General features: G+C 35.7%; 1 protein-coding gene across 1 annotated transcript; it reads right to left on the bottom strand.

Annotated features, from left to right (window-relative positions):
- Nucleotides 1–359: 359 nt before the first annotated feature.
- LOC110105177 (BTB/POZ and TAZ domain-containing protein 1-like) lies at nt 360–2,379 on the bottom strand. The gene is made up of 3 exons (XM_020834567.2): nt 2,190–2,379; nt 1,101–1,855; nt 360–1,008 (listed from the first exon to the last, which is right to left on the bottom strand). The coding sequence occupies exons 1-3, from the start codon at nt 2,298–2,300 to the stop codon at nt 840–842; spliced, it is 1,035 nt and encodes a 344-aa protein (XP_020690226.1). The 5' UTR covers nt 2,301–2,379; the 3' UTR covers nt 360–839.
- Nucleotides 2,380–15,767: the final 13,388 nt, after the last annotated feature.

The raw sequence follows: 15,767 nt of genomic DNA on the forward strand, positions 1-15,767 counted from the left end.
ACAGATACAGAGTACCGAGCGGTACCCAGCGGTACCGAGTGGTACCGAACGGTACCGAACACTGTTTTATACTAGTGTGCAGACGGTTCTCCCGTCCGCACTCCGTACCTAATAATTTCTCGTCCCATTTTTGATCTTTAGGGGGTTTTTCTCTTCAAACTTTTGCTCTTTATATCTTTTTTTTACACAGATAAGTATGTAACTAGTTCTTTTTAATGGAATTAGGCTATGCCCTAAACTTTCCAAAAATAAAAAATAAAAAACCCAAAAAAAATTGGCTTTCAAAGCAATTACCATTCTACATATGCAAATAAAAAGATGCAGATTAAAGGTTTTTTTTAGATTGCCGACAGTCAGGATGGATCAATCATAACGGTAAAATAGCTTATAAAATGTTTGGTAATTCTCGATTTTTTTACTTTTTATCAAACCCCAATATTATTATTATTATTCAAAAGCACAAATAAACTTTGACCCATATTCAACAAAATATATCTTTGAGCTATTCGAATCAGATATGATCTTAGGCCTTCTCCAGCCGTTCAGCAAACACGTGAATGGAGAGCCTTAGACGTTCCAACCGAACTCCAATTTTACCGTCATTCAGTCGCTGATGAACAGGGCAATGCCAATATTGACGTCACACTGTTCACTTCCATCATTTCTTTCTCTCTACGGAACTCTATTTGAGAAAGGCGCTTTTGATTTTAATGCATTTTTACAGTAAAAAATGAGAGTTTCGGTTGGAGATTCCTAATTCGTAAAGCTCTTTTATTTTTTGTTCTTTGTTTTTTACGTCTTTCTTCTTTCAAAATAAAGAAAGAAGCAAAGCGTGGATCTCAGTTCTTTCGCCTGTATCTTTCCCACGCCTTTATGAGCTGTTCCGGCGTCTTCCTCGCAGCTAACGATGACATGACTCTGGCCAATATCACCTTCCTCACCAGCAATCTCCAGGTGGCATCGTCTCCTTTCTCCTTCCCTATCTCCGGCGCCCTCACCTTAAATTGCCTGCAGCAAAAATCAAGACCCAAACCATTAATTAAAAAGCACAATTGAAGTATTTTTTATGCGTATTAACGAAGTAAACAAGCAATTTATACCTGCAAAGAGGCACCTTGCAGCTTTCCCGGTCACAAATCGACGAATGAAGCCGGAATAGCTGCCACATCCGCTTACACTGTACACAGCCACCGCCGCCGGCGAACTTCTTCCCACACCGGGCAAAGTGTTTGATAAGAAGCTGCAGTGTTTCGCAAGTGCGGAAGCTTGTGCAGGGTCCCCTGTTCCGGCTCGGTGGTTCCCCGTCATGCGGCCCGACCACCGTGCACCCTTCAGTACAAATATGCTCCAAGCATTCCATAGCCTCGCTGAGTTGCAAGAAGACCTCCTGATCCATCCTTTCTCTTCTCCACCTCTTCCTCCTCTGATCCCTCTCCGCCATAAATTGTAAAATCTCTAGCTCGAGCCGGGGGTCATGGTTCTGAACGAACCGCCAACCCTCCGTCCGTTGCAAGGCGGTGAAGTCCTTCGCCGCTACAGCGAGGCAACGCCGACGAAGCTGCGGCGCGTCGCAGAGCTGCGCGAGTTTCATCACCTCGACCACGTCATCTGATCCGACCCGCCCTCCCACGGCTGCTTCGCAGAGCCGCTTTAGCCATCCGACACGGTACGCGTGAGCGAGCGCCAGAAGCTGAACGCCGTACAGGTTCATCGCCTCCGTTGCCTCAAGAGGCGGCCGTCTGGCTTCTCCAGCGTTGAGGAAGCGGACGAATTCGAGGACGGCGTCGTAGGGGGCACCGAGAATTTTTATGGTCTGCCCTGAGATCATATTCTCTAGCACCGGCGAAGCTGCAGCCTACGGTATTGGACAGATCATGTGGAAAATTGAAAAAACAGTTAAGACTCTGTTTAGTTTGAAGGAATGATCGAAATGAAATTAGTTTTTATATCTATTAATTCATTAAACTGAATGATTTTTTTTTTTTTAGTTTTAGAAATATCTTACAAATTGAATCAAGAACATGACTTGATTCACTGTAAATCGTGAAATAAAATAAGCATGTTTTTACAGTTCCTTATGACAAATCTTTTTTATGAATTACACGGAAATTTAAAAGGCCACTAAATTTCTCCACATCAAACAAACAGTAAAAAAGATTAATTTCAAAGTTGAGTTTTTTATGGTTTACCAGGACCCTCGAATGTGCGGGGATGCTATGGCCGCCGGCGGTGACGACATGGACGTCGGCCGGAGACACGTGGCATGGCCAGGACTCCTTGGAGATTGCCGGAACACTCATGGATTACTTTCAGAGATTTAATAGATTGATGATAGGAAGAAAGAAGAATGCAGAAATAGGAAGAGAAAGAAGGTTGGGGGATAGGGGGTATATATACACACGCAGAAAGAAAGAGAGAGGAGAGAAGGGAGTATTTTTTTTAATACTTCCATAATGACGTGGACGATAGAGCTGCCGCGTCGACCAGGAGTGGATCGGCTCATGCTGATCCGAGCCGGAGTGGGCTCCTATGACTGGCAAGTGGCAAAGCGAAGCGTTAAGATTCTTCCACGTCATTGCAGCCGGTGGGCGGCGCCGTGTCGCGACGGCTCAGTTGGTGTTTAGAGATGATTATTTATTTTTGTTCTTTCTTTTCGTATTTAATAAACCTCAGTAACTGTAAATACAAATAAAAGATTACTCGCCTACGAAGTAAGAACAGCTCTCGGCATCTGCGGACGATAGGTTGGCAACCGAAAGGAAGCACTTTGTTAATCCCGTTGGATTAGGCTTAATTTAGGCTTCGTTTGGGACAACTTTCTTACTGTTTTTTAAAACGATTTTCTAGTACAAAAATTTCAAATTCAAAAAAAAATTTGTACTAAAATGTTGTTTTAGAAAGCCGTCCAAAACAAAACCTTAGAAAGCATGTGGCGAGATGCTTTGGGGTATATACGAAGGCTGATGTTAGGGCGTTTGTATTAGTTGAATAAATTCATTAAACATTTCATTTCAGACAGCTTTCTTATTATCTTTTTTAAAAAGTTTTTTAACACACAAATTGATTAAAAGCAAGGGAAAAAACAATGGCCAAATATTATCCGCGATGAAACCTAAGTGTTATTTTGGACGACTGCAACTCTTTATGAAGTGGTTTGGATGGCCTTTGCTTGGCTTGCGGATAGTTGCAGGAAGCTTCATGGCATTTCCTAAATCTCGCTGTCATCTTCGCCCCTTTTCTCATGTGTTTTTGTGCACCTTTTTTTTTTAGGTCTTTTTGTTTTGTTGTATTTGTTTTGCTGGAGCTTAATTGGTTGTAACATTTTCTTTATGAATGCAATTAGGCTAGTCCTCTTTTATTAAAAAAAAAAACTCTATATGAAGTGTTTATAAAAATTATTCTGAATAAAGAATTTTTTTTAGAATTGTTGTAAAAAAATAATTTTCTGATATAAAATTTTTGTGAAAGTAGTAGCCAAATTCTGAAAAAACAAAAGTAGTTAAAAAATTATTCTAAATAGATCATATATTGATAAAATTTTTATTTATTGTAACTCTAATTTAACTAATTATTTGAAGGTTCCGTTTATGACTGTTTTTTTACTGTTTCTTAATGTAGTTTTTTAGTATAAAAATTTAATTTTTATACTAGAAAACTACTTTAGAAACAGTAAAGAAATCGTCCCAAACGAAACCGAAATCTTTTCAAAATGCTTGGCTTAAAATCAAATTTTGTTTCTAGTCCAGATGAAGTTCCGAATTGCCTCCAAATAAAACTACCTTACATTAATTTTAAAATTGTAATTATTTTTTACAGTTAGGCAACAGTGTGAAGGAAATTTATGGATGGTCTCATATTTTTAAGGAAATTTATAGTATAACTAATTTAGAATTATCTAAAACTTTAATTATGCTAGCAGCGTATTAATAAGGTTGTTTGCATGCTAAGAATGATTTTCAACTAATCCTTACAAATTCATATCCATTTGGAGCAAGTTGGGTAAGGACTTACACGTACTAAAAGGAACTTTTATTTGGTCTGGTCACCTAACGTAGCTCTACGTTCAGACGCCAGTAAATTAGTGCCACGTGTTCTCACTATTTACCGCGCGTCCCGACAACCCGACCCGAAACAGAGCCGGGATTGCTATGTTTGCGTATTGCTAGGTATTACTCGGTACTGCTAGGTATTGGTCGATTTTGCTCGGCAATAACGAGAAATATCATTCTGTGAAGACCAATACCGAGCAATACTGAGAAATATCGATCAATACCGAGTTTTTTTCGGTATTGCTCGGTATTTCTCGGTATTGCTCGGTAGTGGTCTTAACAGAGCGGTATTTCTCTTTATTGTCAAGCAATACCTAGCAATACCGAGCAATACGCGAACATAGCAATCCCAGGTCAGGTCGTCGGACCGCGCTGTAAAGAGTACGAGCACATGGCGACATATTATTGGTGTCCGAATGTAGAGCTACATCAGATCTCCTGACCTAATAATTGTTAGACACGCTATCACATAAGTTGTTAGTACATTAGGAAATTTTTTCCTATGAATTGGACTGTAAAACTACTTAATTATAGAAAACTGAAATTTAGGTGAGAGGGGTGCTTAACCCATATTAAATGGGTAAATTTTTTGTAATATTCATAGTTATAGTATAAATAGGTCTATTAGGATTAGTTTCTTCTAATGAGAATTACTTTAAGCATTTTACTTATCATAATCACTAATATTTAGGCATATTAATTATTTATATCTTAGGTATCAATATCAACAATACAAGTGTCATTCTAAAAAAGAAAAATACGAGCATCATCATATACATAATAAACATTACATAGCATTGGAATGAATATGTATGATTTAATTAGAATCAATATTCTTCATTGATGATTAGAATATACAAGTAAAATAAGTAGACAAATAGAATAAAGGATGGAAAAGACATCATTTTCTTTTTGGTATTGTCACAATCCCATTTTGGGGTTCAAATTTAAGATTTTCACTAAGCCTCTTAATTACCAAAGGTTAGTCCATACATCTTCATTAAAACTTGGGCTACTTGTTTAAGAAATTTTCTCATTTATTGTAGGGTAGCGATCTATTACTTTTCTTAATGAATTTGAAAGTTTAGGCACTAATTAAGAGGATAATTGACAAATAGGTATGTTATGATTTGATCCAATTTAAAGTTATGTTGGCTCTTAGGTGCATTTTATCCTTCAAGCTCTTTTATTCTCTAAATAGATATGGTAGTAATAGTTCTATGGGTGCAAGCCAAACAATAAAAGATTACATTTTAATTCCCTGTTATCTCTCTCGCCTACCTTTCCTCTTTCCCTACATTCAAGAACAAGAACAGATTCTTCCTCCAAGATTCATAACAATTGGTTTTAGAGCTAGGTGGAGGGGAGGCAGAGGAAGATTCTTGTCCAAAGAAAGAAAGGAGGAGATGTCGAGCTCGCATGCAGGTTGAGATCGTGCATAGGTGGTGTTCAGAGATCGGAGAGGAGCATAAGAAGGTTGGTTGCAATCTGGTAAGCAGGTGACTGGCGGGGGTGAGCTGATTTTTCTAATGGATTTTACACATTTTTTGGCATATATGACTGCCAAAAATTGGCATTTTTTCTGTAGTATATTGTCCATGCAAACAATTTGACCCCAAAAAAAAAAAATTTCAAGTGTGTGATGGCTTTAAATGATTATTTAGAACTTTAATGCACCATTAAATAGTTGTCCCAACTAAACATAGTTGCTTACAAACTTACATGATAACAATGCATCTCTCTATATGCGTTGTAACTAGTTGCCTCAAAATGTGTTATCATAAGTTTCTCTTGCCGTGATTGATGTAATCATCTTTCTTTTTCAACTGTTAAAGTAGTCAAACAAAGGATGTGGATGACTAATTGTCTAATACGTAGAGCCACACTTCTAGAATCCATCATGTGGATACTAAAGCTTTTTTTGGGACAAATTTTAATTGCTTTTTTTCTCAGAAAAAATAATTTTTTTTTTTTTTGAAAGTTGTGAAAAAATAATGACCTGAGCTATTCCAATCAAAGCCTAAGCCTTTTTTTTTTTTTATGCCTATCAATCTATTCCAGTATTCTATCATATTTGGTAATTAGATCTAAGGGGCTTGATCAATTTTCAATGGTACTCTTTTCTTCATCCTCTTAGAACTTTAAGCGACCAGAAAGATGAAAACTTGAGTCTCACTCTAAGCTTGGGAATAAAAGCTTTTGAGCTAACTCTTAAGAATTCTTCTACTCTTGAAGTTACTTGGAAGGAGGAATAGCTCTAGCAGCACAAGTTGAGATTTTAGTATGAGCTAGGATGGGTTTGCTTTTTATCTATTTTAGATCAACGGGGAGCTTTTAATGCTGCCTTTTTTTTTTATGTGACGAGGAGGCACTGTCCTTAGGCCAGTGAAAATCCTGATCGACCTAACATGCAACCCACACCAATTTACATGGGCTAATACTTAAGACTTTCACTGCTTGTCAAGGGATTCGAACCAGGGACCTAAGCTTTGCCCAGCCAGCTCTTCACCACACAGACAAGTAGCAGTTGGTCTGCCAATATTTTTAGTATCGTTCAGCTATTTTGGCTACGGGATTGTCCTATTATTTATATTATACTGCTTATTAAGTGTTGTTTTCTGTACTTGTTCTTCGATTCCTTTTGCTCTTTTATTACGTCCGGTGTCCTGACGTAGCTCTACGTTCAGACACCAATAACATGTCGCTACGTGCTCTTACTCTTTACCGCGCAGCCCGACGACCTGACCCGGACCGGAACCCGGTATTGCTATGTTCGCGTATTGCTAGGTATTGCTAGGTGTTGCTTGACAATAATAAGAAATACCACTTTGTCAAGACCAATACCGAACAATACCTAGCAATACCGAGCAATGCCTAGCAAAATCGGGGTATTTCTAGTTATTGATCTTGACATAATGATATTTCTCGTTATTGTCGAGCAATATCAAGTAATACATAACAATACCCCGGTCTGCACAAATCAGCCAATACTTAGCAATCTCGGGTCCGGTCCGGATCCGGTCGTCGGACCGCGCGATAAAAAATAAGAATATGTAACATCATTTTACTGGCGTCCGAACGTAGATCTACTTAGGACACCGGACCTAATAAATATTCCTTTTCTCTAAACTGATCTCGGTTGTTCTCCAAGTTCCATACTTGACAAGAGATTTTTAGGAATTCGCGTCAGCTTTCTGTGCCCTGCGTTCAGCCGTTCAATATCTTTATTTTAAAAAGAACTACTTTGTTTGCTTTCAAGAAGAAGCCTTTGATCCGACTTCTATAGCCACTCTCCTTTATTAATATAGTTGATTTGCTTATCACAAATAAAAAAATATGGACGGCTGAAAATAGCCGACACTCAGTACTCCATTCTTTTTTATTTTTGTCGATGGGATGTAACAGCTGTAACCCAAAACTCTTAAGACTTTTCTTTCAAAAAAAAAAAAAAAAACTATGGACTTCCATTACGCAGGACGCAACAAGAGAAGATTCTTCAACAAGGTAAAACAATGATGTCGCTTCAGCGGCTCTTGTTGCAAGCAAAATAAGAGCCGTCGGCTTTGAAATTTATACAGTAAATTGGTGTTATTCATAGAAAAAATTATTTTGTGTGGAATCGGGACGAGAGAATTATTCAGTTATGCGTATGTATATATTATGTACATGTTTAAATATAGTGTATATCGAATCAGTATATACGATATGCACATAATATATATATTTACGGTCCAGATAATTCTTCTTATTCGTACACCGCACAGAATAATTTCTTCATTCATTGACTCTGAAAAAGATAGGGCTCAAGTTTTAAAAAAAAATTATTTAATGATTTTTTATAACAAAAATATCATGATAATTTTTTAAATTATTTAATATACATTAAAATAAATATAATATATAATTAATTAATTAAAATTTGTGTTATATTTAGGTTATATTCAACTAATTTAAAGTCTATTTTGATGAAAATATTTTCACTTTAATATAATGATATTTAAGCTGTATGAAAAAAAAATAAGTTATAAAAATATCAGCAAAAAAAATAACGAAAAGATGTGCGGTTGTCTTTAAATTTGATTTGAAATTGATATTTATATATAATATTAACAAAAATTCAAAATTATTTAAATTAATTGTTATGAAATGGTAATTTTGTTAATGTCAACACATTTAAATATTTTAGCTGTGAATGAGACAAATAATATCTGTCATTCATTAGCTAATACAAATATTTCAAAATTAGAAATCGTACGACCAGTTTTTTTTTTTATTTAAAGATAGAAAGCGCTGTATTTGTATATTCAAAGCGGAGAATGGTCCCACCTGTGGACAAGTCGTACTGTCGCTCGATTGGCCGTGATATTTTTAAAAAAATCTTTGAAAGTGTTGTATTTTATTTTATTTTTCCCACGTTGCGTTTGAGATGTTGATCCTTTTTTTTTTTTTTTGGAATTTAGGGGCAGCGTCCATTCATTACTATTTACTATAATGAAAAAATTACAAATGTAAACGAAAATAAACCTGACTGGAAGCTAGAGAGAAAAACTATAGCTTCAGTAGGAGAAGATCAAAACAGAGAAAAATAAACAGAGACAAAAGCACCAAAAAGGTAAAAAATGGAGCAAAAAGGCGAGCTGAAGAACTCGGGCTGTTGGTACAATAAAAACCAGCCACAAACCATCAGGAGTAATCAACAACGCCTGGTTGCCACAGTGACCTTTCAAGGGGAAGAATTACCACCAACAATCATCATCGTTCTTCTAAAAAAACACTTTGAGGCACAGCATACAGATGCAACCCCTGGTTGCCAAAAGGGCCATCCGAGGGGTGGAGTATCTTGAGATGGTCTCCACAGCTAGCAAAAATAGCAGGAAATAGAGCTTGCAATCAAACAACAAGATGTCGAAATCTGTGGGCATTCTTCCATTTGACAGTTTTAAGGCAACCGAACCTTTGATTTTTTTTTGGCAAATGTAATGTGTCATTCATAAATATTGCAAAAAATTCTATCATTTCTAGCTCTTCAAATGAACTAAATTGAGGCACAAATAGTGAGGAAGTAGAACCGAGTCATATCCCAGTAAGCATTTAGGTCTACAATGTACTGGCAAGTCAGGTATAAATTTGGCCTCAAAAGTAAGGCCCAAAAACTCGGGATAAGATACTTCAGAATGACAAAAGAGTAGTCGCATTCGAAAAATAGATGAGCTTGAAACTCAAGAGCAGAAGAGCAAAATTTACATGACAAATCAACTTGAATCCCACGTCTAGCAAGGATATCAACAGTCTTTAAACCCATTCTAAAGGCAAGCCAGGCATAAGAAGAAAATTTCAGAGCATACCGCTTGTGCCATATAAAATTAAACCAGTTGATAGTTGGAAGTTGAGAGAAAAATTACTTGTTGAAAGATCTAGCTTTAGGATTATCAGAATCCTTCCAAAGACAACCAATATCAGTGTCAGCAATGGACACACGGTTAATAACCAAAATGATGAAATCAGGTAAGTATTGCTAGCAGCTCCATGACCCATTATGGATAATCTAATTAACTTGTCAGTTAGAGTAATTAGCAAGATTAGAATAATTAGATTGATTCCCCAGTAGATCCATAATGGAAGAGCCAGTGCACAACGGATCCCAGAGCAAAGAAAAAGTGTTGTGGGTGTGAACTCTCAGGATAAGGCATTGCTTGATGTTAGATGCCACTTAACAAATAAAATTCCAATAGGCTGAGACCTGGTTGTTGTGAACCAAGTAAAGAGAGTGATAAATTTCTTTCCACCATTGGAATAATTTGCTGTCCGAGTTTAGAAATTTGCAGATGATGGAGCAACCAAAAGTAAAGTAGAGAGAGTCAATAGAATGAAGACCCATACCACCACAGTTTTTAGGCATGCATGTATCTTTCTAGGCAATAGTGTGAAGTTTCCTCCAAGAAATGTCACGAGAAAAAAGGAATCTAGAGCAGATTTTGGTGATAGTTTTACAGCTATCTTTAGTGCTGCAAGACAATGAAGCTAAGTCGAGTATGTGTGTATTTATATTTGTGTTCGTTTATTATAAATTTATTTAAGTCCGGTTCGAATTCGATTCATTTTTTTTAAGGTTCAAAGTTAGTTCGTTTAAATAAATGGGTAATCATGTTTGATTCATGTTCGATTCGTTTCATGTTTATCGAGCTTTAAACGAACAAACTTTATCAAGATATAAATGAGCTATACCTCTAAATATTCATTAACTTAACAAACGAGTTTTATCGAGCCTTCTAACAAGCAATTAGATCGAGCATGTTTGTGAACATATCTTGCAAAATTTTTTAAAATATCAAACAAGTTCATTCATGAACATATCTAATGAGTATTCACGAGCAATCAAATGAGCAAGTTCATGAACATATCTAATTAGTATTTTCGAGCTACCAAATGAGCTCGTTCACGAGCAAACGATCTATGATTCATCGTATAATTTTAATGAACATTTTAAACAAACACTCCCGTGAACATGAACAAATTTCTCTTGTTCATAAAATTTATTAATTAACAATTATTATATCATTATGTTATAATAAATATAATGTATTTATATTATGTATGTTTATAAATTTTATAATTAAATATTAATCGAGTTTTTAAAGAGCTTATTCAAGAGTTTTGAATCGCACATGAATCAAACTTGTTGTAAATTGATCCAATTTTAGGTTATATTACTTTGCATGACATCACACATATGTTAAAGCCTCTAAATATGCATCGTAGATTAATGTCATGAGATGCCCTTTTGTAATAACCCTATTTAATAATGGAATTTGATTTCACAGCTGTGAGCTGCTCTCTCTCTCTCTCTCTCTCACATGCAAGAAGCTCAATCTTCCTCAGGTAAGGAACACAACAAGTGGTATTAGAGCCTAATCAGCAAGATTCAGGGGAAGAAGGAGGAAGGTGCTTCTAGTATTCAAGAAAAGGAGATGCAGGCAGATTTGGATCGCACGTGAAGGCGATACAATCGTACAAAAGTTGGGTCTAAAGGCAGCCACACGAGAGTGTCATTCGCAGCCGAGATAGGGACATGCAAATGTAAGGGCCGTGTGGATTTTGAAAGTTAGACAGGCCAATCATGCGTAAGATCGAGATGGTCTGGATCGCTCTACATCGAAGGCAGAGGTGTTGCATGCAAAAGTAGATGTGGGTGGGGGTGGTTTGGAAATTCGCAAGGGCGATATCACGTGGAAGAAAGACCACTCGACGTATAGTTATTTCAGGTGTTTGGGTCGAGGGCAAGATGGGCGATTTTCATGCATAATAGAAGGTATGGGTCAAGAACACGGCTCGTGAGTAGCAGCAATTGTGTGCAGCCGGGTCACACATGATCGAGCACATAGGAGTCATCATTATGTTGTAGTTGGTTGCGCCTAGGTCGATATACACGTAGATTTGTGAAGGCACAGAGTAGCGCGACCAGGGACCAATAGCTTGGGCAGGCCAGACCCGTAACGATGTGAGAATGGGCCACTCATAAGCACGGGCGTACAACACATACACGTGAACGTCGGGGTGCCACGGGCGACTGGTCAAGTCGTGGATGGGTCACATTTTCCGTGAGATAAAGGAATCTAGTGGAAGAAGAATAGCATAAATTACAATCTTGATCGCATGCAGATTAGTAGGAGAGCAAGAATTCATTTTTTTTTTAAGATCATTTTAGATCTTTTAAGTTGGAGCTTCCGAGTCAAATGTGGGCATTTCAGTAATAAGTGTTGATCAGATTTTGTGTGTCAGAGTAATGGAGATAAAGAGGTAAGATTAAAAACCTTGGGATTAGATAGGTGGCTCATGCGAAGTCGCAAGTTGGAGCACGCATAGATGTCTAGAGAAGACTAGTGAGATGTAGTGTGCTGATGCTAAAGCTCGGGCGTTCCATGCATGAGTAGTTGTGTAAGCCAGAAGTATGCAAGAGTAGGTAGTGCACAAGGCATGGGTCTGTGGATCAAGAGAGGAACATCGACTGGTTTAAAGGCGCTTAAGTTAGAATGCACGGGAGGGCAAGCTGGAGCCGTCAATAAGCACACACAGTGAAGGATGGGTGTGAGCAGGATATGCTCAGTTCAGCGTGTTTGCTCATGGAGTTAGTACATGAAGCAAATCGGATCGCTGCAGGAGAGAATTCTTGCGAACAAGAATAAGTGGTTCTTTGATTTTTCAATATAAAATTGTACCAATGTGGAGATTGTTATAAATTGTTCTAGTTTTAGGTTATATTGCATTGCATGACATCACACCTACGTTAAAGCCTATATATACGTGTTGACCTTGATTTTCACCTAAACCCTAAGTCAAGGGGGAATGACTTGATCAAATTGACCAAGTCAGACCCTAACACCATCTTCATTGGATGCAGTTGGTCAAATCAATTATGTTGAGCGCAGATCCAGGTCTTGGGTCAACCTAGATTGACCTAACTAGCCCAAATTGCCTTTATTTGAGTTTTAATCCATTTCAAATCATTATTTGCTCAACCCCTCACTGTGAAAGCTGTTTTTCCTTCAAGGTTCGTCCGGACGAAGTTGGATCGTCTGGGACGATCTGTACAGGTTGTAAAGGAATTTCCGGATAGAGAAGTTCGTCCTAGGACGAAATTTTTTCAGAGAGCAACTCGTCCAGGTACGATTACTGTACACGTCTGAACAAATTTTGTCCAGAGGGCAAATCGTCCCGGGACGATCTGGTTGGATATATATGGAAATGAGATCTTTTGAAGAGAGAGAAAAGCACAGGAGAGAGAAAATCGAAGGAAAAAAGAAGAAAAGTGATTTTTGAGCGACTTCTCTCCGTTTTCGTCGGTAGCTGCAGTTGAGAAATTGGCCGACTCGAGGTAAGGCACATTCCGCCTTTCTCAATTTTCAGAAACGAGGATTTTGACGACTTTTCTGTTTCGGATTTTGTTTCCGTTAGCGAATAATTGATTCCGTTTTATACTGATAAAGGTTTTACCGCGTAACTTTTGATATGTTTCTGAAAAGATAATTGTGCACGTTTTGAGTATTTTCTAGAATATTTTTACCGGGTATTTTGAATTTTGCGATGTTTTGGTCGAATAACAATTTATCTGGATGTCTGAATTTACTGTCTAAGTACAATGATAAAATTCTCCAAATTCCATCAAACCAAATAAACGCTCAATGAATTTCGCTTTCATTGAAACTAAACAATAGTAATTGTGGGTCAGCATTACTTCACATTTTCCTTAAATTTGACGTTTCTGCTTAGATTTTTTAAATACGAAACAATTAGCAACGATGTAATTTGATAGAGAAAGCATAGAGTAGGTGAAGATGCTGAGCATTTTCCAAACACATTAATCACATTTTAGAGTTCTTTGGTTGCTTATAAAAAGGAAAATGATAAATCACTTCATATAATATATAAAATAAAATAAAATTTATGTTAAGACTCAATTAGAAAATTATTAATTTATTTAATATTCTTTAATTAAAGTTTTGTTTGTAACAATTTTTTTATTTCTTTAATTTTTTTTTTTTATTGTAATCACATTTTCTATTTGTATGTTTCTTTTTCACTGTTAAAAAAAAAATTGTGCGGGGAAATTACTTATTGCATCTTTCAAAAAGTTATTTTTCTCCGCAGCAATTTTATAAACATCTTTATAGAAGTTGCAATCGTCACAAATGACCTTTAAAATCAAGAAATTTGATTTGATTTATACTTCTTTAAAGATAAAAAATGGTTGGAGCAAAATTCTAATCTATAATTTAGAACTCAATTTCAGACTAGATTTCTATTATGAATTAGATTAAGAGTCTTTTGGGGGCAGCTGCGGCATTTTATAAAGTTGATTGTAAATTAAATTAATGCAGAGAAAGTAAATTCACTATTTTGTTATAAAAAATTGCTATCTATTACAAGAAAGTAGCACTCAAAAGAAATTGTGATTGTTTTTTTGAAAAGCAAAGCAGTTAGAAAAGCTATTCCGAGCACACCTAAAACTAAATTTAATTTTAAATAAAAATGTAAAAAATTGTTTAAGGTTTGATTTATGATGAACTTGAAACTAAGGATCCGTTTGGAACTGCTACATCTTTTTATAAAAGTGATTATAAAATTGCTACGGTGAAAGTAGTTATTTTAAAGAGCTATAAAAATCAACTTTCTAGCACAAAAAATTACTTCAATAAAGTGAAAAAATAGTGATAAAACAAAAACTAATATTGAGGTTTGAAAAGCAAGGCATTAAAAAAGTTGTCCCAAATAAAGCCTAAAATTTCGTTTGGGACAGCTATAACTTTTGTAAAATGGTTATAAAGCAGATGTAAGGAATATATATTTTTTAATAATTTAATCACCATAAAAAATAACTTCTTAGCATTTTTTTAATTAATAAAAAATAATAGTCAAATCAAAATTATGAGTGAGAATTGAAAAATAAGACAATAAAAAAGCTGTCCAATGGGCAAACCAAGCCTAAAGCTAAATTGAAATTCAATTTTAATGAAGAAGAAATTCAGTAGGTTAGATTTCATCAATCAGAACAAAGATATATAGCTGTAACTGCAGCTGTATTATTGAGATATTTCATTGCACGTCTCCCACGTGTAAAACGTGCTAGATCTGACGAGTTTCCCCTATAAACAATATAGATCTGATGATCCTTACCAACAACTACAATTAATTATTATTATTTTTTTATTATTTTTATCATAATTTAATATTTTAATCTTTCATTAAATGTATTCAATTATTAATAATTAATCAATATTAGCATTGATAATTATATATGATTTTATCCAATAATGATATATATTTCTTGAACTTCATCCAATAATGATATATTTTTAATTAGATTTTAATGTAATTGAAATCCCAAAGCAACTAAGTGTTTTACTTATGAGTTTTTGGGATCAAAATTGAATCCATCTTAATTCCGCTTGCATAAATTTCTAGTCAAAATATGTATTACAATAATCAAATCCAATAAGTTCAAGATCATTCAATAATAATATTATTAAAGCACTCAAATTTTCATAAAATGTCAAATATTCAAGAGATATTATAATGAGCTATCTGATTGAAGTATTTAGCAATATGATAAGGCTACGTTTGTGACGGCTTTTTAACTATTTTTAAAAACAGTTTTCTAGCAAAAAAATTTGTGAGCTATAAATTTCTATACTAAAAAGTTCATTTAAAAAGCATTAAAAAAGTCCCCCCAAATGGAGCTTAAAATAACCAAACTATCATAACTATAATTTTTTTTAGTAAGCCTTCATTCTAAACTTTAAAAGGCGAACTCTGGTCCGGTGAAAGGACATAGAGCTAAGTTCGTCCGGCACTGAGATCGCGCCACGTAGCAGGCACAAAGCCACGTATTTATCGATTTTGCTCGGTAATAACGAGAAATACCATTATGTGAAGACAAACACCGAGCAATACCGAGTTTTTTCTAGAAAAACTCGGTATTGCTCGGTATTTACTCGGTATTGGTCTTCACAGAGCGGTATTTTTCGTTATTGCCAAGTAATACCTAGCAATACCGAGCAAATACCGAGTAACTCAATGGTGAACGAACATAGAGCTACGTCTGGTCACCAGACATAATAATTGTTCCTAGAGGAGAGAGTTATGGATTTTAAAATTAAAAAAAAAATTGTTATAAAACAAACTTACTAAAAAAAAATAAGGTCATTTCAATGTTAAATGTGG

This window comes from Dendrobium catenatum, unplaced genomic scaffold (genome assembly GCF_001605985.2).
Source record: "Dendrobium catenatum unplaced genomic scaffold, ASM160598v2 fragScaff_scaffold_716, whole genome shotgun sequence".
Lineage (NCBI taxonomy): Eukaryota > Viridiplantae > Streptophyta > Magnoliopsida > Asparagales > Orchidaceae > Dendrobium > Dendrobium catenatum.

What these genes read in the sequence shown, in the direction of transcription:
- LOC110105177 (XM_020834567.2), bottom strand. Translation starts at nt 2,300, where the DNA reads ATGAGTGTTCCGGCAATCTCCAAGGAGTCCTGGCCATGCCACGTGTCT. An exon ending in CCGCACATTCGAGGGTCCTG is followed by an intron (nt 1,856 to 2,189) that starts GTAAACCATAAA and finishes CCAATACCGTAG; the next exon opens with GCTGCAGCTTCGCCGGTGCT. An exon ending in TGCAAGGTGCCTCTTTGCAG is followed by an intron (nt 1,009 to 1,100) that starts GTATAAATTGCT and finishes TTTTTGCTGCAG; the next exon opens with GCAATTTAAGGTGAGGGCGC.